The 15,973-nt window shown below is 48.4% G+C and overlaps 1 protein-coding gene across 1 annotated transcript in view; it reads right to left on the bottom strand.

The window, feature by feature from the left end:
- The window catches only part of LAMC3 (laminin subunit gamma 3), an 86,991-nt gene that overhangs the window by 48,159 nt on the left and 22,859 nt on the right, over positions 1 to 15,973 (bottom strand). The window contains exons 4-10 of the mRNA XM_084821050.1: positions 12,974 to 13,140; positions 9,809 to 9,997; positions 8,070 to 8,187; positions 6,668 to 6,766; positions 5,256 to 5,392; positions 2,392 to 2,508; positions 1,358 to 1,562 (exon numbers count right to left, since the gene is read on the bottom strand). Of these exons, the coding sequence (XP_084677176.1) occupies positions 1,358 to 1,562; positions 2,392 to 2,508; positions 5,256 to 5,392; positions 6,668 to 6,766; positions 8,070 to 8,187; positions 9,809 to 9,997; positions 12,974 to 13,140 (1,032 nt within the window). The remainder of the gene's footprint in view (positions 1 to 1,357; positions 1,563 to 2,391; positions 2,509 to 5,255; positions 5,393 to 6,667; positions 6,767 to 8,069; positions 8,188 to 9,808; positions 9,998 to 12,973; positions 13,141 to 15,973) is intronic.

Here is a 15,973-nt window from a genome sequence, read left to right as displayed (position 1 = left end):
GAACCAGGCTAAAATATTAACAGAGGTCTGCTCACCCACGTAAAAGGAGCCTTATCTGAAAGGAGCCATATATGGTTTCTGCTTGCTTCCCTTCCAGATCTCAGCTCCTGACACGTTAGTGGCCATTTACACCATTCCCCACTAGACAAATCTCCTTGGTGTTAGTCAGTAGTTGCCAGAGTTAACTGAACAGCACTAAAGTGCATTGAACTGCCCTGTGTGGTTATTCCTTTAATGTGACCCCCTGTCCCAACTCAGACAATGTGCTGGTTGTATTAATGCACACTATTTTATATTTGTATTTGATTTTAATTATATTATATATTACTAGCGAATGCAGCCGGCTTTGCATGGGCTGGAGTAGCCCTTGGTTTGATAGAGCAAAACCCTCTATCGAAGTTGCACACCTGTCAAAGCTGACCACACTGTGCCCACCCTGCCTTGAGTGCCCATCATGCCCATGGACAGCTGTAGGAATGGTGCACCTCTATAGCTCCCTGAGGGAGGGGGTTGTCCACTCCATTCCCTTGAGGGGGGCTGCATTTTAAATGGCCCTAAAGCCAAATGCCTTGATCTTGTTGGGAATATTGCAACCCCGTCTGCAAGTTAATGGAAGCGGGCAGAGTTGCAGTTAGTTAATGCAAGGGCATTTGGGGGCATAGTTAGCCTCATTCATTCATTCATTCATTCATTTATTTATTTAATGTATTAATCACCCATCTGGCTGGTCACCCAGTCACTCTGGGTGATGTACAACAATAAAACAGTTAAAACAATAAAATTCTACATTGAAAACATCATAAAACATACCCTAGCCCACCCCAAATGCCTGCCCGAATGACCACGTTTTTAATGAGTGGCAGAAGCTCATTAAAGGGGGGACATGGCGGAGTTCCCTAGGGAGGGAGTTCCACAGAGTGGGGGCCACAACAGAGAAGGCCCTCTCCCTCGTCATCAGCTGCCCTGGCTGATGGGACAGAGAGGATCTCTATAGCTTACAGTGTGGTTTCCTGTGATTTGCTCCCCCCCTTACCTCCTCCATTGCTGGGAGTGCTCTCTTGCTTCTGCCGGTGTTATAGAGCACAAAATGGACTGAGCAGGCTCTCTTTGAAAGTATATGCTGTGCCTGCATTTATATGCAAGATTATATTGTGAGTAAACTCTTTTACATTTCTTCACTAAAAAAGGGTGTGGTCTCCTTTTTAGCCTTGTGGGCATGTGGGACTGGTAAATGCTCGTTCCGATCTGAACTTTTTGTTTTTCTCTGCTAACTGCCTTTCCAACAGGAGGCTTCATTACAAAATAATTCCCATCAGATTTGTTATGGGGTGGAGAAGAGTGGTAGAAAGGCAGATACCTGAATGTAATCATATGTTCTTCGCAATTTGTGCTGTTTCTGCTGCCTTCCGCGTTAGGGTAGCTTGCCAACACCGAGACGCCATCCCCCTCCAAAACCAGCCCAATGGGGAAAGCGGGAGAGTCCGCTGCTGCGTTGTCCTCAAGGTTGAAGAGTACGGAGAAGAGCTGACCATAGCTGAAGCGCTGGTCATGCAGAAACATCTCTAAGAGCCGGGAGGGAGATGAAGAGGAAAGGCAAATGTGAAGTCATGGAGACGGTAATACATTTGCCATGGAGATGGGGGGCTCCTACAGCCAGTTCACCCGTCATACTGGGAAACAGCGCACAGTGTAGTGGTTCGTCTGTTGGACTAGGAATATGGGGGTGTGGGTTCCTTCCAATCTCCACTCTTTCATTTTCAGGCTAAGGACGGGCAGATCTGTCCATTGCGGTTTCTGCAGTCCCAAGGCAACTTGGGAATTTATCCCCCTCCCCAAGGACGTCCCCGACAAAGGATCTAAGGAAGGTGGCGGCGGTGGTGAACTTCACCCAGCCCTATTAAGCTTAGAGATTGTCCTGTTCGCCCAGAATTCAGGAGGAGGAGAGCACAGGGTAGAGCGTCTTTCGCCAATGTGGCACCGTGCTAGAAACGTTGGAGTGCTCTGACTTGGATTCCTGCATTGATCAAGGGGGATGCACCTGATGGTCTTATAGGCCCCTTCCAACCCTACTATTCTATGGTTTTGTGATTCTATGAGTGCAACTCCCATTATTCCCAGCCAAGATGGGCAACGGCTATGTCGTTGTCAGGAATGTGGAAGCCATGGTAAAGCAGAGTGTGTGTTTGTTAGCCATGTTAGCAATGTCTTTCACAACTGAAGTTATCGCACGGCTGTTTAACGGCCACCCCCCACCCCCAGATCACTAAGTCCAGGGTCTAAAATTACCTGTCTGCACCACTGGTAGGTCAGCATGATAAATTGGAATGTACAAAGTGGTCTTTGAAGGGGGGGGGGGACATAATCACCTCTTCTTGTTTGCATATGTCGTACCTGGGGCCAAAAAATCAGCCATGCTCTGTTCGCCTTGCTCCAGGGAGATCTCTCCTCTAGCCCAGTGGAGTGGGACGGCTTCCCCATCTGGCGTTTCTGCTCTCCAGCCATCAGGTCCTGGTTCAAACAATTATATGCAGAGGCAGAGAAAGAGAGAGAGAGAGCATGCATGTGAGAAAGTCAGCCCAGCTGACACTGTGGTTTTCTTCTCTTGCATACATAGGGATGAAGATGGGATAGGATGGGATGGGATGAGGTGGGATGGGATGAGGTGGGGTGGGGGAGCAGGGAGGGATTGTGTGTGTGTGTTTGGGGTGTGGAGTGCAAGGTGTGTGTGGCTGGGAGAGTTTGAGGGGGTGCTCCTAGAAGAGAGAGAGAGAAAGAAGTGACTAGAGCAAGTGGATCTTCTGTGCTGGGAGGGAGTGTGGGACGATTAGATCAGCCATTTTGTGACAGTGCCCATTCAACTTTAAACTGCCCCAGTTTATGATGATTTGTTTATTTATTTATTACATTTCTATACCGCCCCATAGCCGACGCTCTCTGGGCAGTTTACAGAAGTCAAAACATTAAAATATAATATACAAAGTTTAACTTTGTTGAGAGGTAAAGCAGGCCCTTTCCACCAGTCCACTGAGAATCTATTTTTCTCCCCCTCTTTCCTCTCCTTCCCCTTTTCCTTGTGTGTGGTGTCATTTTTAGATTGTAAACCTGCAGACAGGGACTGTCTTCTTTGTTCATTGATCGTAAGCTGCTCTGGAAGCCTTTTTTTTGGCTAAGGAGCAGGATCAAAAACTTGACATGAATGAATATAAACTTTCCCAAAGTTCCCAATGCGTCCACGTGGGGACTGGTTATCAATAACAATGGAACTTGAAAGCCTCGTTATCACTGCATTCGCTTGGCGTGGCAAGGAAGGCCTGTCAATTACCCCGATCCTCCAGCAGAAGCCATCACTGCTCCTGCTCTGAAGGAGTCCTGGAGCTGCGATCCCCCATGTCCCCCCTCCACTTCCCACTGCTCTTGCTGAACCCCCTGGAAAACAATCCTCTAGATGGGCCAGTGCTCTGAATCTGACCTAGCGCAAGGCACACGTTCTTCCTCATGGAGAGCTGATGAAATTGCACCTTTAACTACATGTCAAAATGGGATTACAAAAAGAATACAATTATCCAAGCACTTTAAAACGTTGCCCTTAAGTGGGCAAGCCAAAACCATCTGGCTTTCACATGGTAAGCAATTACATGGCATAAAGGCCAGTTCCAATGCAAACCCAGGGAACACATTAACATTAATGTGATGACTCTCATTCTATTTTAATGATAATCACTTCAGATTTGAACAGGATGGTGTTTCATATCATCTCTACATTTTAACAACACACAAACACACACACAGTTCTGGCAGGGTCAAATCACTACATTAACAGTCAACAAATCCAGATGGTTATGCAGGGAATAATTAACACGGGTGCTCTTGCCCGCCGGGGTGTCTGTGGATGTTGATGGGTTGTGTAACGGATGTTTCTTGGACCCCTCTGCAGAGGGAGGTATTCCACAACAGATGGGGCTGCAAGATTGCTTTGGCCCCATCAGATTCCTGGCTGTTGGAGAGGATCCGACCGAGAGCTCATCAGCACCAGGCGAGGTTCTCAAAGAGGTCTTTGCCCAATGGGGGAATGAACCCATGCTGAACAAAGCTCTGTGCCCGAGGAAGAACAGGAGGTAGATGTCAGTGTGAAGGTTTCATACCCCAACGAATTTACTTTGGCCCACCAGCTGTGCTTTCTCTTTTTCTCTGCTGGACAGACAGAATGAAGTAGCCCGGCCACGTGCAGCTTAGAATTCAACAAATTCTAAGAGCAGATTTACACAGCTGCCTTTTCCCTTTCCTTGGCGTCCTTCGGCTTTGCGGTGACTGTGTAAGGCAGGCTTCCTCAACCTGACCCCTCCAGATGTGTTGGATCATGGCACTCTGACCAAACTACAATTCCCTGGAAGCTGCGGGGGCAGCAGTGGCTGTGAAAGTGGTAGAAATGTGTGTGTGTGTGTGTGTGTGTGTGTGTATACACGCTTTGCACTACAGATACTGGTAGGGGTGTCAGAAAAATCCATTTTGGGATGGAGTTTGCCAGGTTTTCCTAGGCTTGGCCCCCCGGACTTCATTTTCCTTCCCACTGCAGCGCCCAACGTGATTTGCAGTGAGCTGGGCCACTTTGCGGATTTTCTGGGAATTCTGGGCATTTTTTTTAAGGTTCTGCAGTTCGCACAAATTATGGCTGAATTTGTGCACGTTGTACAAATTGCAGAACACCCCCCCCCATTGCATAAAAACATTCCCAGATTCGGGGAACCACCCACAGCTCAGCTTGCCGATGCAAAGCAAGTTGTACACTCTGCGGAACTCTGTTGAGCAAAAGAAAAAAAAAAAGGGTTTCCCAGCAACATACATCCCTAGATATTAGGGAAGGGCGAACAAGTGATGCTTGAGCTTATTAAGGTTGTCTGAATTCCTCCTCGGATCTCAGTTTGCCTCATTCATGTTCTCTCTGTTTTCCAATCAGGAGAAATGCACATTTTTGTTTGGGAAACACTTGCATCCAAAATATGCCCCTTTCACCTGCAGGCTAAAGCAGAAATTGCAGATTTTTTTGGGGGGGGGGAGAATGCACATTTTTGGAAGTGTGGATTTTTGGAAGTGCACACTTGCAAATGCAGGCTCAGGAACGGGCAAATATTTCCCGAGAATTGCACCCCTGTTCGCATTCAGGGTTGCAAACGGGACACGTTCACGTGCTTTGTGAACACGAACAAAATTCTCCCATACCCCTAGTACATATACCGATAGAAATCTTTCCCAGCTACCTTGGTTGAAGTCAGAGAAGATGTCATGAACCCCGTACTCTGGGGCTGCTGTGCATGCTGCTGAATGGCCATAGCAGAAACAGCCGGTGCAGCCGGTGGGGTTATGAAGCTGTAGGTTGAAGCTCCCGGGCTGGCACCTGAACAACAAAAGATGTATGTCAGGCAGCCTCATGGAAGAGACCAATTTTTATTTAGAATGTATTGTTTTAATTGGTTATGACATAGAATTACAAAATAATAGGATCATGGAATAGTAGGGTTGGAAGGGTCCTACAAGACCATCAATGCTCAATGCAGGAATCCAAGTTGGAGCATCCCCGACAGATGGCTGTCCAGCCTCGTCTTGAATGCCTCCAGTGTGGGAAAGCCCACCACCTCCCCAGGGAACTGGTTCCATTGTCGTATTGCTCTAACAGTCAGGAAGTTTTCCCTGATGTTCAGCCGGAATCTGGCTTCCTGTCACTTGAGCCCATGATTCCGTGTCCTGCACTCTGGGATGATGGAGAAGAGATCCTGGCCTTCCTCTCTGTGACCACCTTTCAAGTCCTTGAAGACCACTATTCTTTCTCCCCCCAGTCTTCTCTTCTCAAGGCTAAACATGCCCCGTTCTTTCAGTCTCTCCTCATAGGGCTTTGTTTCCAGTCCCCTGATCATCTTTGTTGCCCTCCTCTGAACCCTCTCCAGTTTGTCTGCATCCTTCTTAAAGTGCGGTACCCAGAACTGGACACAGTACTCCAGATGAGGCCTAACCAGTGCTGAGTAGAGGGGAACTAGTATTTCCCGGGATTTGGAAGCTATGCTTCTATTAATGCAGCCCAAAATAGCATTTGCCTTTTTTGCAGCTACATCACATTGTTGGCTCATATTCAGCTTGTGTTCTACAACAGTTCCAAGATCCTTCTCGCTTGTAGTGTTGTTGAGCCACGTATCCCCCATCTTGTAACTGTAGCCCCCACTTTTCCTCCTCTTGTAAGGAGCCCCGGGCAGCTTTCATGGTCCCTCTTCTTCTTCTCCATGTTATCCTCACAACATGGGTTCTGTTGATGCTCTGTGCTATAGCCTAGGTTGCTGGATTCTGCAATGGGTCAGATGTTTAGCTCAGGTTTTTCAGGAAAGCAAGATGGGAAGAGATCAGCATCACAGAAAGCTCTGAGCGGGGACGGAGGCCAGACAGGGTTGTCTGTACGTTGCTCCAACACGAAGCACATCAAGATTGGACTCCCTGCCTTGATCGGACTGCTGTCAGATGCTACAAGCTACTCCTGTGAGCCTCAGGTAAACACAGAACATGACATAGATCCCTGCCCCAAGGAGCCCAAAGTGTAAATTTGAATAGGGGTGAGAGCAGTAGAGCTAAGGGGAAAGAGGTCCCGTTCACAGGGCATGGATACAAACTCAGACATTTCACTCACCTGTTACACAGGTATCCTTCCACCTTCTCCTTGCATGTGCAGCGTCCTGTATTAGGGTCACACGTGCCCACACTACCAGCTGCATTGCAAGCGCAAGGCCTGTGAAAGAGGAGCCAAAGGGAATGAGCAGCTGTGTTGCCGTTAGGGTTAGAGCTGAGCCACAGTTTCTCAGAAGACATTTTTCCGAGGAAGTCGTGTGTGGCGTAACCAGGGCCAGCTCTGGGTTTTGGAGGGCCCTTGGGCAAGACACCCTCCCTGGGCCCCCTCCCTCAGTGAGTCGGCCTTCTCGCTGCCACTGTCACCAGCTGTTCCTCCTCCTCTTCCTCATCACGGCCCCCGCTTGCTTGCTTGGCAGGCAGAGGGCCAGTGAGCACGGGGCCCGCGACATCTCCTTCTTGTCTTTCTCACCACCAGTGTTGTCTGGGCCAGAGCGAGAGGCAGGTGAACAAGCAAGGGAAGAGGAGGAACAAGTCCAGGGGGTCTTGTCAGTGGGGCCCTACTAGGCTGTGGGCCCTTAGCAGGTGCCCAACCGTACCGACATTTGATGGCAGCCCTAGGTGTAAACCCTGCTCTGGACCGCGCAGCTGAAGACTCCCACCTATGGCTGACTCAAGACATTTTGCTGCCTGAGGTTAAAGACAAGAAGATGCCCCCACCCCCATTACATATACAGAAGCTGACTGGAGTGGCAACTGAGCGTTACTTCAACATTGACAGTGGGACACTGCTGCCTCCCGCAACCTTGCTTCTGCTCACTCCCCGCTCCGTCTGGCACCTGCTTGCTCCCCACTCTAATGCTGTGCATTGCAGCAGTGGTGACACCAGTGTGCAGCGCATGAGAGGCTCATGCACATGCACAAGGCCTGATGGAGTGCGCGGCTTGCTGTCTCTCTTCTGCCTGCGGTGCTGGCCCAGGAGGTGGGGAATGCCTGGTGAGAGGCTGAGGAGTGGTTCAGGAGGATGCCTGGGGGACAGCTAATGCTTCTCTCTGACCAGGGCTGGCCCTACCATTAGGCGGAGTGAAGTGATTGCCTCAGGCGGCAGATTCTGGGGGTCAGCAGTAGCAGCCTCCTGGCTATTTCTCCTCAACGTGACAGCTGTTCCCTTCTCCTGGAGGACAGAACTGTGTCTGCCACACAACCTGTCCTGGGCCCCCTGAACCAGCCTGCCGCCTCAGTTGTGGCGGAGGATACGATCTCATCGCAAGTAAGTTTCAACTGCCAATCCAGCCAGCTTCTGTACACGGGATAGGGAAGGAGTGCCATATTGTCCTTTGCCTCAGGCAGCAACATGTCTTGGTCCTGCCTTGCTCCTGACAGCCTGAGGCAGTTGCCTCACTCTGCCAAATGGTAGGGCCCCCCTTGCTCCCACCGAAAGTTCCAGAATGGTCCGGTGCTCTCACCTGCACCCGCCTTCGCTGAGGGAGTGGAATCCATCTCTGCACCGCTCACACTTCCAGCCCACCACAGTGGCTTTGCACTCACAAGCCCCGGAGCTGTCACACTGGGGATTCAAGGAGCCTGAGAAGACAGAAGTGGCAAAAAGAGGCTGGTGGGGAAATTTTGCCACCTGAGGTGAAGGACAAGACGGTGTCCTCCACTCATTACACATACAGCAGCTGACTGGACTGGCTGGCTTCTGGCTGGTGGCGAGAATATGGGTGTAGAACCTCTTTCAGCCTGAGAGAGGAATTCTATTCTGGAGCAGCTTTCAGAGGCTGCATTCCAGTGGTGGGTGGAGCCCAAAGCAAAAGGGGTGGGGCCATAAAACCAAAACTGCCAGCATATTTTAGCTTAAAGCCCTTATTGCTGTAACTAGGCCTTAGGAGAGGCATTTCAACATTTTAGAAGGGGCGAGGAGAGATCCAAAAGCTGGGAAATAACCAAATGATTGTGGTTGAGGGAAAGGGTGTGTAGCCATTTGAGCTCCACAGGAGGGCTGGAGGTTCAACACCCCTGTTCTAGATGTTATGAGTAGCAGGGGGGTGTTGCAGGGTGGCAAAGATACATTTATCTCAAAAAAATCCAGTTTCTTTGTTTTTATTTAAAGTATTTTCACACTATACTTCACCTGAAAAGGATCCCATGACGACTTCCACAAGATCAGTGACAAAGAAGACAGCCCCTGCCCTCAGGCTTACAATCTTTATGACATATCATGGTTGTTTGCTGGTTCTTTAGATATTGTGACCCTCCAGTTTCGCTTCTGTTTTTAAACAGCACTTTTGGCGTGTTTTATTTTAGGGCAGGGAGTATGCAGTATTATTTGTGAAAGTGAATGCTTTTTCCGCTTGTGTAATGGTGCTATTCTGTTATACCACAGTGCCACCTAGAGGTTAGATAGTGGAAAAGTGGGAAAGGAAACCCTCTTTGTGTAGTGCTTGTATCTCAGTTTTGTGACAAAACTGAAACGAGATAGAGTGGATTAACAGCGTTGTGCAAAAAAGCTCACTGAGTCAGAACCTTGGTCCGTCTCTAGCCCAGTACAAGCAGATGGGGGGACAGCTCCATTCATTTGCAAAGGGGGAAAATAGCTTGGTAGGTATGGTATTGGCACAGTGGTGCCCATAAGAGCTGCATTGGAGACCCCCAGATCTAGAGTGAGTCTTGGGGAACTCTCAAGGGAACGTAGGAACATGGGAAGCTCCCTTATACTGAGTCAGACCTACTGATGTACGAACCCCTCAAATACTGACTTTGACCTAAGTTGCAGCTGTTTACCACTGTATTTAGGTCATAGTCAGTGCTTTACGCCCGCAAATGTAGTACAATACGCCATTTAAGGCTGTATTTTTCTGTGCAATAGGCTAACGGCAGTTGCCGTTAGCATATTGGGTCATTCAAAGAGCCAGAGAGCCGTCCCGTGGGAACTCCTCCAGACCCGGAGGTCTGGTCTTGTCCCATGGGAACCAGGTTTGGTCCCGTGGGAACTCCTCCAGACCTGGAGGTAAGTGCGGCCACTCTACCACAGACTCCAGAGTTTCAGGCAGGTGTTCTTCCAGTTGTACCCGGAGATGCCGGGGATCGAACCTGGGACTTTCTGCATGCAAAGCAGGGGCTCCACCATGGAGCTACGGCCCCTTCCATTTGAAGGTAGCTGGGAGCCCTGTGATACCTTGCCACACCTCAAAAATTGCCCTACCTGCTGGGTTACAGTTGCAGGGCTGACATGCCGACTGGACGTCCCAGCGGTAGAAGTTCTGGCGGCAGCGGTTGCAGTGCGGCCCGTCGGTGTTACCCCGGCAGTTCCGGCAGTGTCCACCATGCCCCGTGCCCCGGAACAGCTCCCAGTCGTAAAAACACTCATCTGACCTGCCGCTACAGTTGCATGCTGGGTAGAAAGCATTGAGGCGGGAGGTCAGAGGGGATACGGGTCAGGGATGATTCACACACGTCGTTGCCTGACATTAGACTGCATTCCCCTCGGGGCAGGGACTTGTCCGGTGTTATTTTAATTGCTAACAATATGGTCCGAAGCACCATGTGTTCTGACAGCACTAGGTCAATTAAAAACAACAACAGTGATAAAAATGCAGATGAAGTCCATCAGTCGAAGTTGATGTTTTTGGAAATTTTGGAGCAGAACGGGTCATGTGACTGATACCTCGACATATGTCCATACTGTGTAGTGTCTGATTCAACACAGGTATTGCCTGTGTATTGGAAGGTGATTGATCGTTGTTATTTCTTTTAAGTATTTATATACTGCTTTTTGAGTGTACCAGTTTGGCCTGTCGATGAGCAACGAGCCAGAGGCAAAGGCCTCCACCTCGGAGACATTCGGACCACCCTGGTGGACCAAGGCGAAGTGGGGCTGCTCTAAGGCACTGCTTTGGAACCTTGGGAGGGCTTCTAAGGCATTGCTTGCAGGGGGCGGGGCAGGGAGGTCTTTATTTATGTACCTTACTAACTAGATACATCTTTGTAGGGCCCCCCACAACCTCTCCATAAATGGGAAATGCCCCAAATGGGAGTTGCCCCCTGCCCCACAATCTCTCCAAGAAGGGGAAGTGCCATAAATGGGAAATGCCCCCTGCCCCACAATCTCGCCATGAACGGGAAATGCCATAAATGGGAAATGCCCCCTGCCCCACAATCTCGCCATAAACGGGAAATGCCATAAATGGGAGTTGCCCCCTGCCCCACAATCTCTCCAAGAAGGGGAAGTGCCATAAATGGGAAATGCCCCCTGCCCCACAATCTCGCCATGAACGGGAAATGCCATAAATGGGAAATGCCCCCTGCCCCACAATCTCGCCATAAACGGGAAATGCCATAAATGGGAAATGCCCCCTGCCCCACAATCTCGCCATGAACGGGAAATGCCATAAATGGGAAATGCCCCCTGCCCCACAATCTCGCCATGAACGGGAAATGCCATAAATGGGAAATGCCCCCTGCCCCACAATCTCGCCATAAACGGGAAATGCCATAAATGGGAAATGCCCCCTGCCCCACAATCTCGCCATGAATGGGAAATGCCATAAATGGGAAATGCCTCCTGCCCCACAATCTCGCCATGAACGGGAAATGCCATAAATGGGAAATGCCCCCTGTCCCACAATCTCGCCATGAATGGGAAATGCCATAAATGGGAAATGCCCCCTGCCCCACAATCTCACAATGAATGGGAAATACCATAAATGGGAAATGCCCCCTGCCCCACAATCTCGCCATAAATGGGAAATGCCCCCTGCCCCACAATCTCGCCATGAACGGGAAATGCCATAAATGGGAAATGCCCCCTGCCCCACAATCTCGCCATGAATGGGAAATGCCATAAATGGGAAATGCCCCCTGCCCCACAATCTCACCATGAATGGGAAATGCCATAAATGGGAAATGCCCCCTGCCCCACAATCTCTCCATGAACGGGAAATGCCAGGCAGAGAGGAGGTGGGAGGTGGGGAGGGGTAGTTGTATGACTGACAGTTCTCACTTCCAGTCATGGAATGATTTTACCGGGGCTCTCCTTTGACTTCCAATCATAGTGCTTTTGGGATAGTTGTGGAAAGAATATACCCACGGCCACTTCTGTCCTGATCAGTTTGGCATGTTTGCTTTCGGTGAATTGTAAGTTCGAGCACTGTTTTTATTCATAATTCCCTAACCCCTTGTACCTTCTGAGGTTTTACAGGGAACTTACCTAGGGGCACCTCTATATTGTATGTTTATATCGTATGTCATGTTCTGGCAAATTGCTCCACAAAACCACAGGAAAGGATATGAATTAAAGAAAACACACAATCCCCCCCAACATTTGAAGGTGCCTAGCATAGCTTCCATGCACCTATTTCTCCAAAATTTGGCAGACTTCATTTCCTCAAAAGGGGCTACTACACCTGCAAATTTCAGCCCAATTCTATCCCCAAGTAAAAATGTATAGGCATTTGTTAATTTCCCCCTTATACAGCTTGGGATCACAATAGCTAACAGAGGCCCTCTCCCTCTATCAACCTATGCCTACCCTATGATTAACATACCCTCCTTGGAGTGCCTCCTCTGAGTGAGCTTTGGAAGATGGCAACAAGGGAGCGGGCCTTTTTGGTGGTGGCCTCTCAGTTATGGAATATTTTCCCCAGCAGGGGGCTGCCTGGTGTCAACATTGTCATCTTTTTGGTGCCAGGTTTCCTCTATCCCCAGGCACACGATGGGCTGTTGAATGCATCGAATTGTTTATGGGTATCACTGATATTTTTAATTGTTTTTATGGGGTGGTTGTATGTTAATGGGTAATTGTTGTAGCTTTTTAAAGTTTCACACATTTTAATTCTAGTGTAAGTCACCTTGAGTCTCTCCCCCCCCCCATTTTTTAGAAAGGCATATAAATCATCATATTATCTTCAGGAGCTACTGTGACTCTTTTTTTTAAGTGACGAAGAGGATGAAGAAGAAAACAAAGACAAAGACGACGATGAAGAAGTTGAAGATTAAGACAAAGACAAAGAAGACGATGAAGACAAAAAAGATGACAAAGATGATGACAAAGAGGAAGAAGACAAAGAAGTCTACCCCCTTGGCCAGCTCATTTAAAGATAAGCCATCCCCACCTTACCTCCACGTGTCAGGGAAGACATGGAGAGAAAGGGATACCCCTCCCACAGCCAGCCCCTCTGAAAAAATGACCAAGCCACCTGCACCTAGCCAACGTCCTGGAAATTTTGTCCCCTCCCTCCCGGTCTTCAGGCACATTTCTCTTTTGCCCCTCCCCGTAAAGAGCCAAAAACTGATGGAGTGGAAGAGCGTTAGCTGCAACCAACCGCCCCCGCTCCCTTTCCCCGCTGCAGGAAGGCAACGTGTTACTTACGGAGACACTCGTTGGCAGACTTGGCGGTGCCTCGCGCCCATGGGCGGTCCTGATAAAATGGCTGGCATGAGTCGCAGTCCACGCCGGTGGTATTGTGCTCACAGAGACACACCAGCTCATCTTCTTCATTCAGGATGCATTTGCTGGCATGGCCATTACACTTGCACCTAGGAGAGACCCCCAAGAGGCAAAGATGTACCCCTTTAGTTTTAGGGTTCCTCCTACAATATGGACCTCTTCTAAAGCAGGTTGGGTTGTCTTCAGTCTTGTATTGTTTATTATTATTATTATTATTATTAATAATAATAATAAATAGGAGAGACCCTGAAGAAACCTAGAAGAGGCCCCTAAGAGGTGAAGACATAGTTTTAGGGTTCCTCCTACACTATGGACCTCTTCTAAAGCAGCGTGGGTTGTCTTCAGTCTTGTATTGTTTATTATTATTATTATTATTATTAATAATAATAATAATAAATAGGAGAGACCCTGAAGACACCTATGAGAGGCCCCTAAGAGGTGAAGACATAGTTTTAGGGTTTCTCCTACACTATGGACCTCTTCTAAAGCAGCGCGGGTTGTCTTCAGACTTATATATTACTACTAATAATAAATAGGAGAGACTTTGAAGACACCTAGGAGAGACCCGCAAGAGGCAAAGACGTACCCCTTTAGTTTTAGGGTTCCTCCTACAATATGGACCTCTTCTAAAGCAGGTTGGGTTGTCTTCAGTCTTTTATTGTTTATTATTATTATTATTATTAATAATAATAATAATAAATAGGAGAGACCCTGAAGACACCTAGAAGAGGCCCCTAAGAGGTGAAGACATAGTTTTAGGTTTCCTCCTACACTATGGACCTCTTCTAGAGCAGCGTGGGTTGTCTTCAGTCTTGTATTGTTTATTATTATTATTATTACTATTAATAATAATAATAATAATAATAAATAGGAGAGACCCTGAAGACACCTATGAGAGGCCCCTAAGAGGTGAAGACATAGTTTTAGGTTTCCTCCTACACTATGGACCTCTTCTAAAGCAGCGTGGGTTGTCTCCAGACTTATATATTACTACTAATAATAAATAGGAGAGACCTCGAAGACACCTAGGAGAGACCCGCAAGAGGCAAAGATGTACCCCTTTAGTTTTAGGGTTCCTCCTACAATATGGACCTCTTCTAAAGCAGGGTAGGCTGTCTTCAGTCTTGCATTGTCTATTATTATTGTTGTTGTTGTTGCTATTATTATTATTATTATTATTTAAATCCCAATTGTTGGGTGGCAACTCAGTGCTAGAGCACCTGCTTTGCATGCCTAAAGGTTCCCAGGTCCAAACTCCTGGCATCTCCAGACAGACTCTGGCCTGAGCCCCTGGAGAGGGGCTGCCAATCAGTGCAGAGTCTACACTGAGGTGGGGCAGAACCGCTTTCAGCCAGAGGGCCAAACTCCATTTCAGAGAAGCTCCTGGGGGCCGCGTTCCAGGGCTGGGCGGGGCCAAGGGTAAAAGGGGCAGAGCCAAAATATCAAACACACCAGCATATTTTAGCTGAAAGCTAAAGGGAGAGGATGAGAAGTGGCATTACAACTTTCTAGAATGGGGAAAAGACTGCTCAGAAACCGGGAAACCACCCAAAGATAGGTGGTTGTGGGAAAGGGGGTGGAGCCAGGGAAAAGGGCATGGCTTTCTGGAGAATCCCAGAGGGCATGATTGGAATGCCTAGAGGGCTGGATTTGGACTTGGCCAGAATTTTCTGCACTCCATGTGGAGACACCACTTAGCTAGATAGACCAAGGGTCTGACTGAGTAGAAGGCAGCTTCCTGTGTCCACTGATGTGTTTTTCAATTGATTGTGAATACAATCTTGTATCCATCATGTATGTAGGAAAGATGTACGTTGATCTAAAGCTGTCGGTGTTGGCCTACATCCATTTGGTCCTCACCTCTGCCAGTATGATCTCCTTCACTGTTCTTTCAATGCATGGGGTGGGGATCATCTGAAAACCCCCAGCTCCCATCTTCAGAATTCCTCAACCTGGTGCCCTCCAGATGTTTTGGACTACAGCTCATAGCATTCCTGACCATTGGCCATGCTGGCTGGGCCTGACTGGAGCTGAAGTCCAAAACATCTGGAGGCACGAGGTCGGGGGAGGCCGTATTATGCTGATATATCATGTTATTTTAAACCCCTCGACTGTATGTCGAAAATGAATGAAATGTATTGTTCTCATTGAGGGAAGAGAAGTGAAGGAAAGTTTGAGAGGTGAAACATATATCAAGCTCCACTGTGTTTTTGTCCCTCTTTGCTTAGACTTTACCCTGACCCCTAATCCCAAGACACCGTGTGTGGGGCAGCTGTGGGGTCATTGCCTCCGGGGGTGGCCTATTTGGAAGTTAACAAGTTCCAGCCGCCTGAGGCAGTAGAGACTGATAAATCCAGTGCGGTCCAGCCAGGCTGTGCTTCTATTACAGCACTCTTGTTCTCCTCCTTTTACTCTGGTGTATTGTTTCAGTTTGGGATGGGTGGGGATTTTGTTTTAGTTTGGCTTTGACAAGGATTTCCCAAAATTTGCAAATTTCTCTATATATGGGGCAAAAAGAACTTGAGATTTTTTTTTTAAAAAAGTCTAATGCGGGAGAAACCAGAACTGATAGATTTGTCCAGTGGATGCTGGTGGCTCTGATGTCATTGGGGTGTGTGTGTATGTGAATCCACTCTGGGTTTCAATCAGAACCAGCCAGAACTCTAAAGGATCTATCGAAAGTGCTGCACCCAAGCCCCAACGTAGGTCCAGCATTTTGGATAGCTCCTGTGGAGTTCTGGCTGGTTCTGACTGAAACCCAGATTGGATTCACAGCCCCAATGATATCAGAGTCATCAGCTTCTGCTGGATTTTTCCATCCAGGCCCAGGTGTTCGGGCAGTATCCAGCTGTGTCTTCCTGTTAGTGGAAATGATGTTGCCCTAGCAGAAACTAGGTGCTGAACTATGCACAGAAGACAAAT

Source organism: Heloderma suspectum, chromosome 14, assembly GCF_057233095.1.
Source record: "Heloderma suspectum isolate Gila_16-S chromosome 14, 16-S_ref, whole genome shotgun sequence".
Classification (NCBI taxonomy): Eukaryota; Metazoa; Chordata; class Lepidosauria; order Squamata; family Helodermatidae; genus Heloderma; species Heloderma suspectum.
This window is presented reverse-complemented; position numbering and strand designations above follow the sequence as displayed.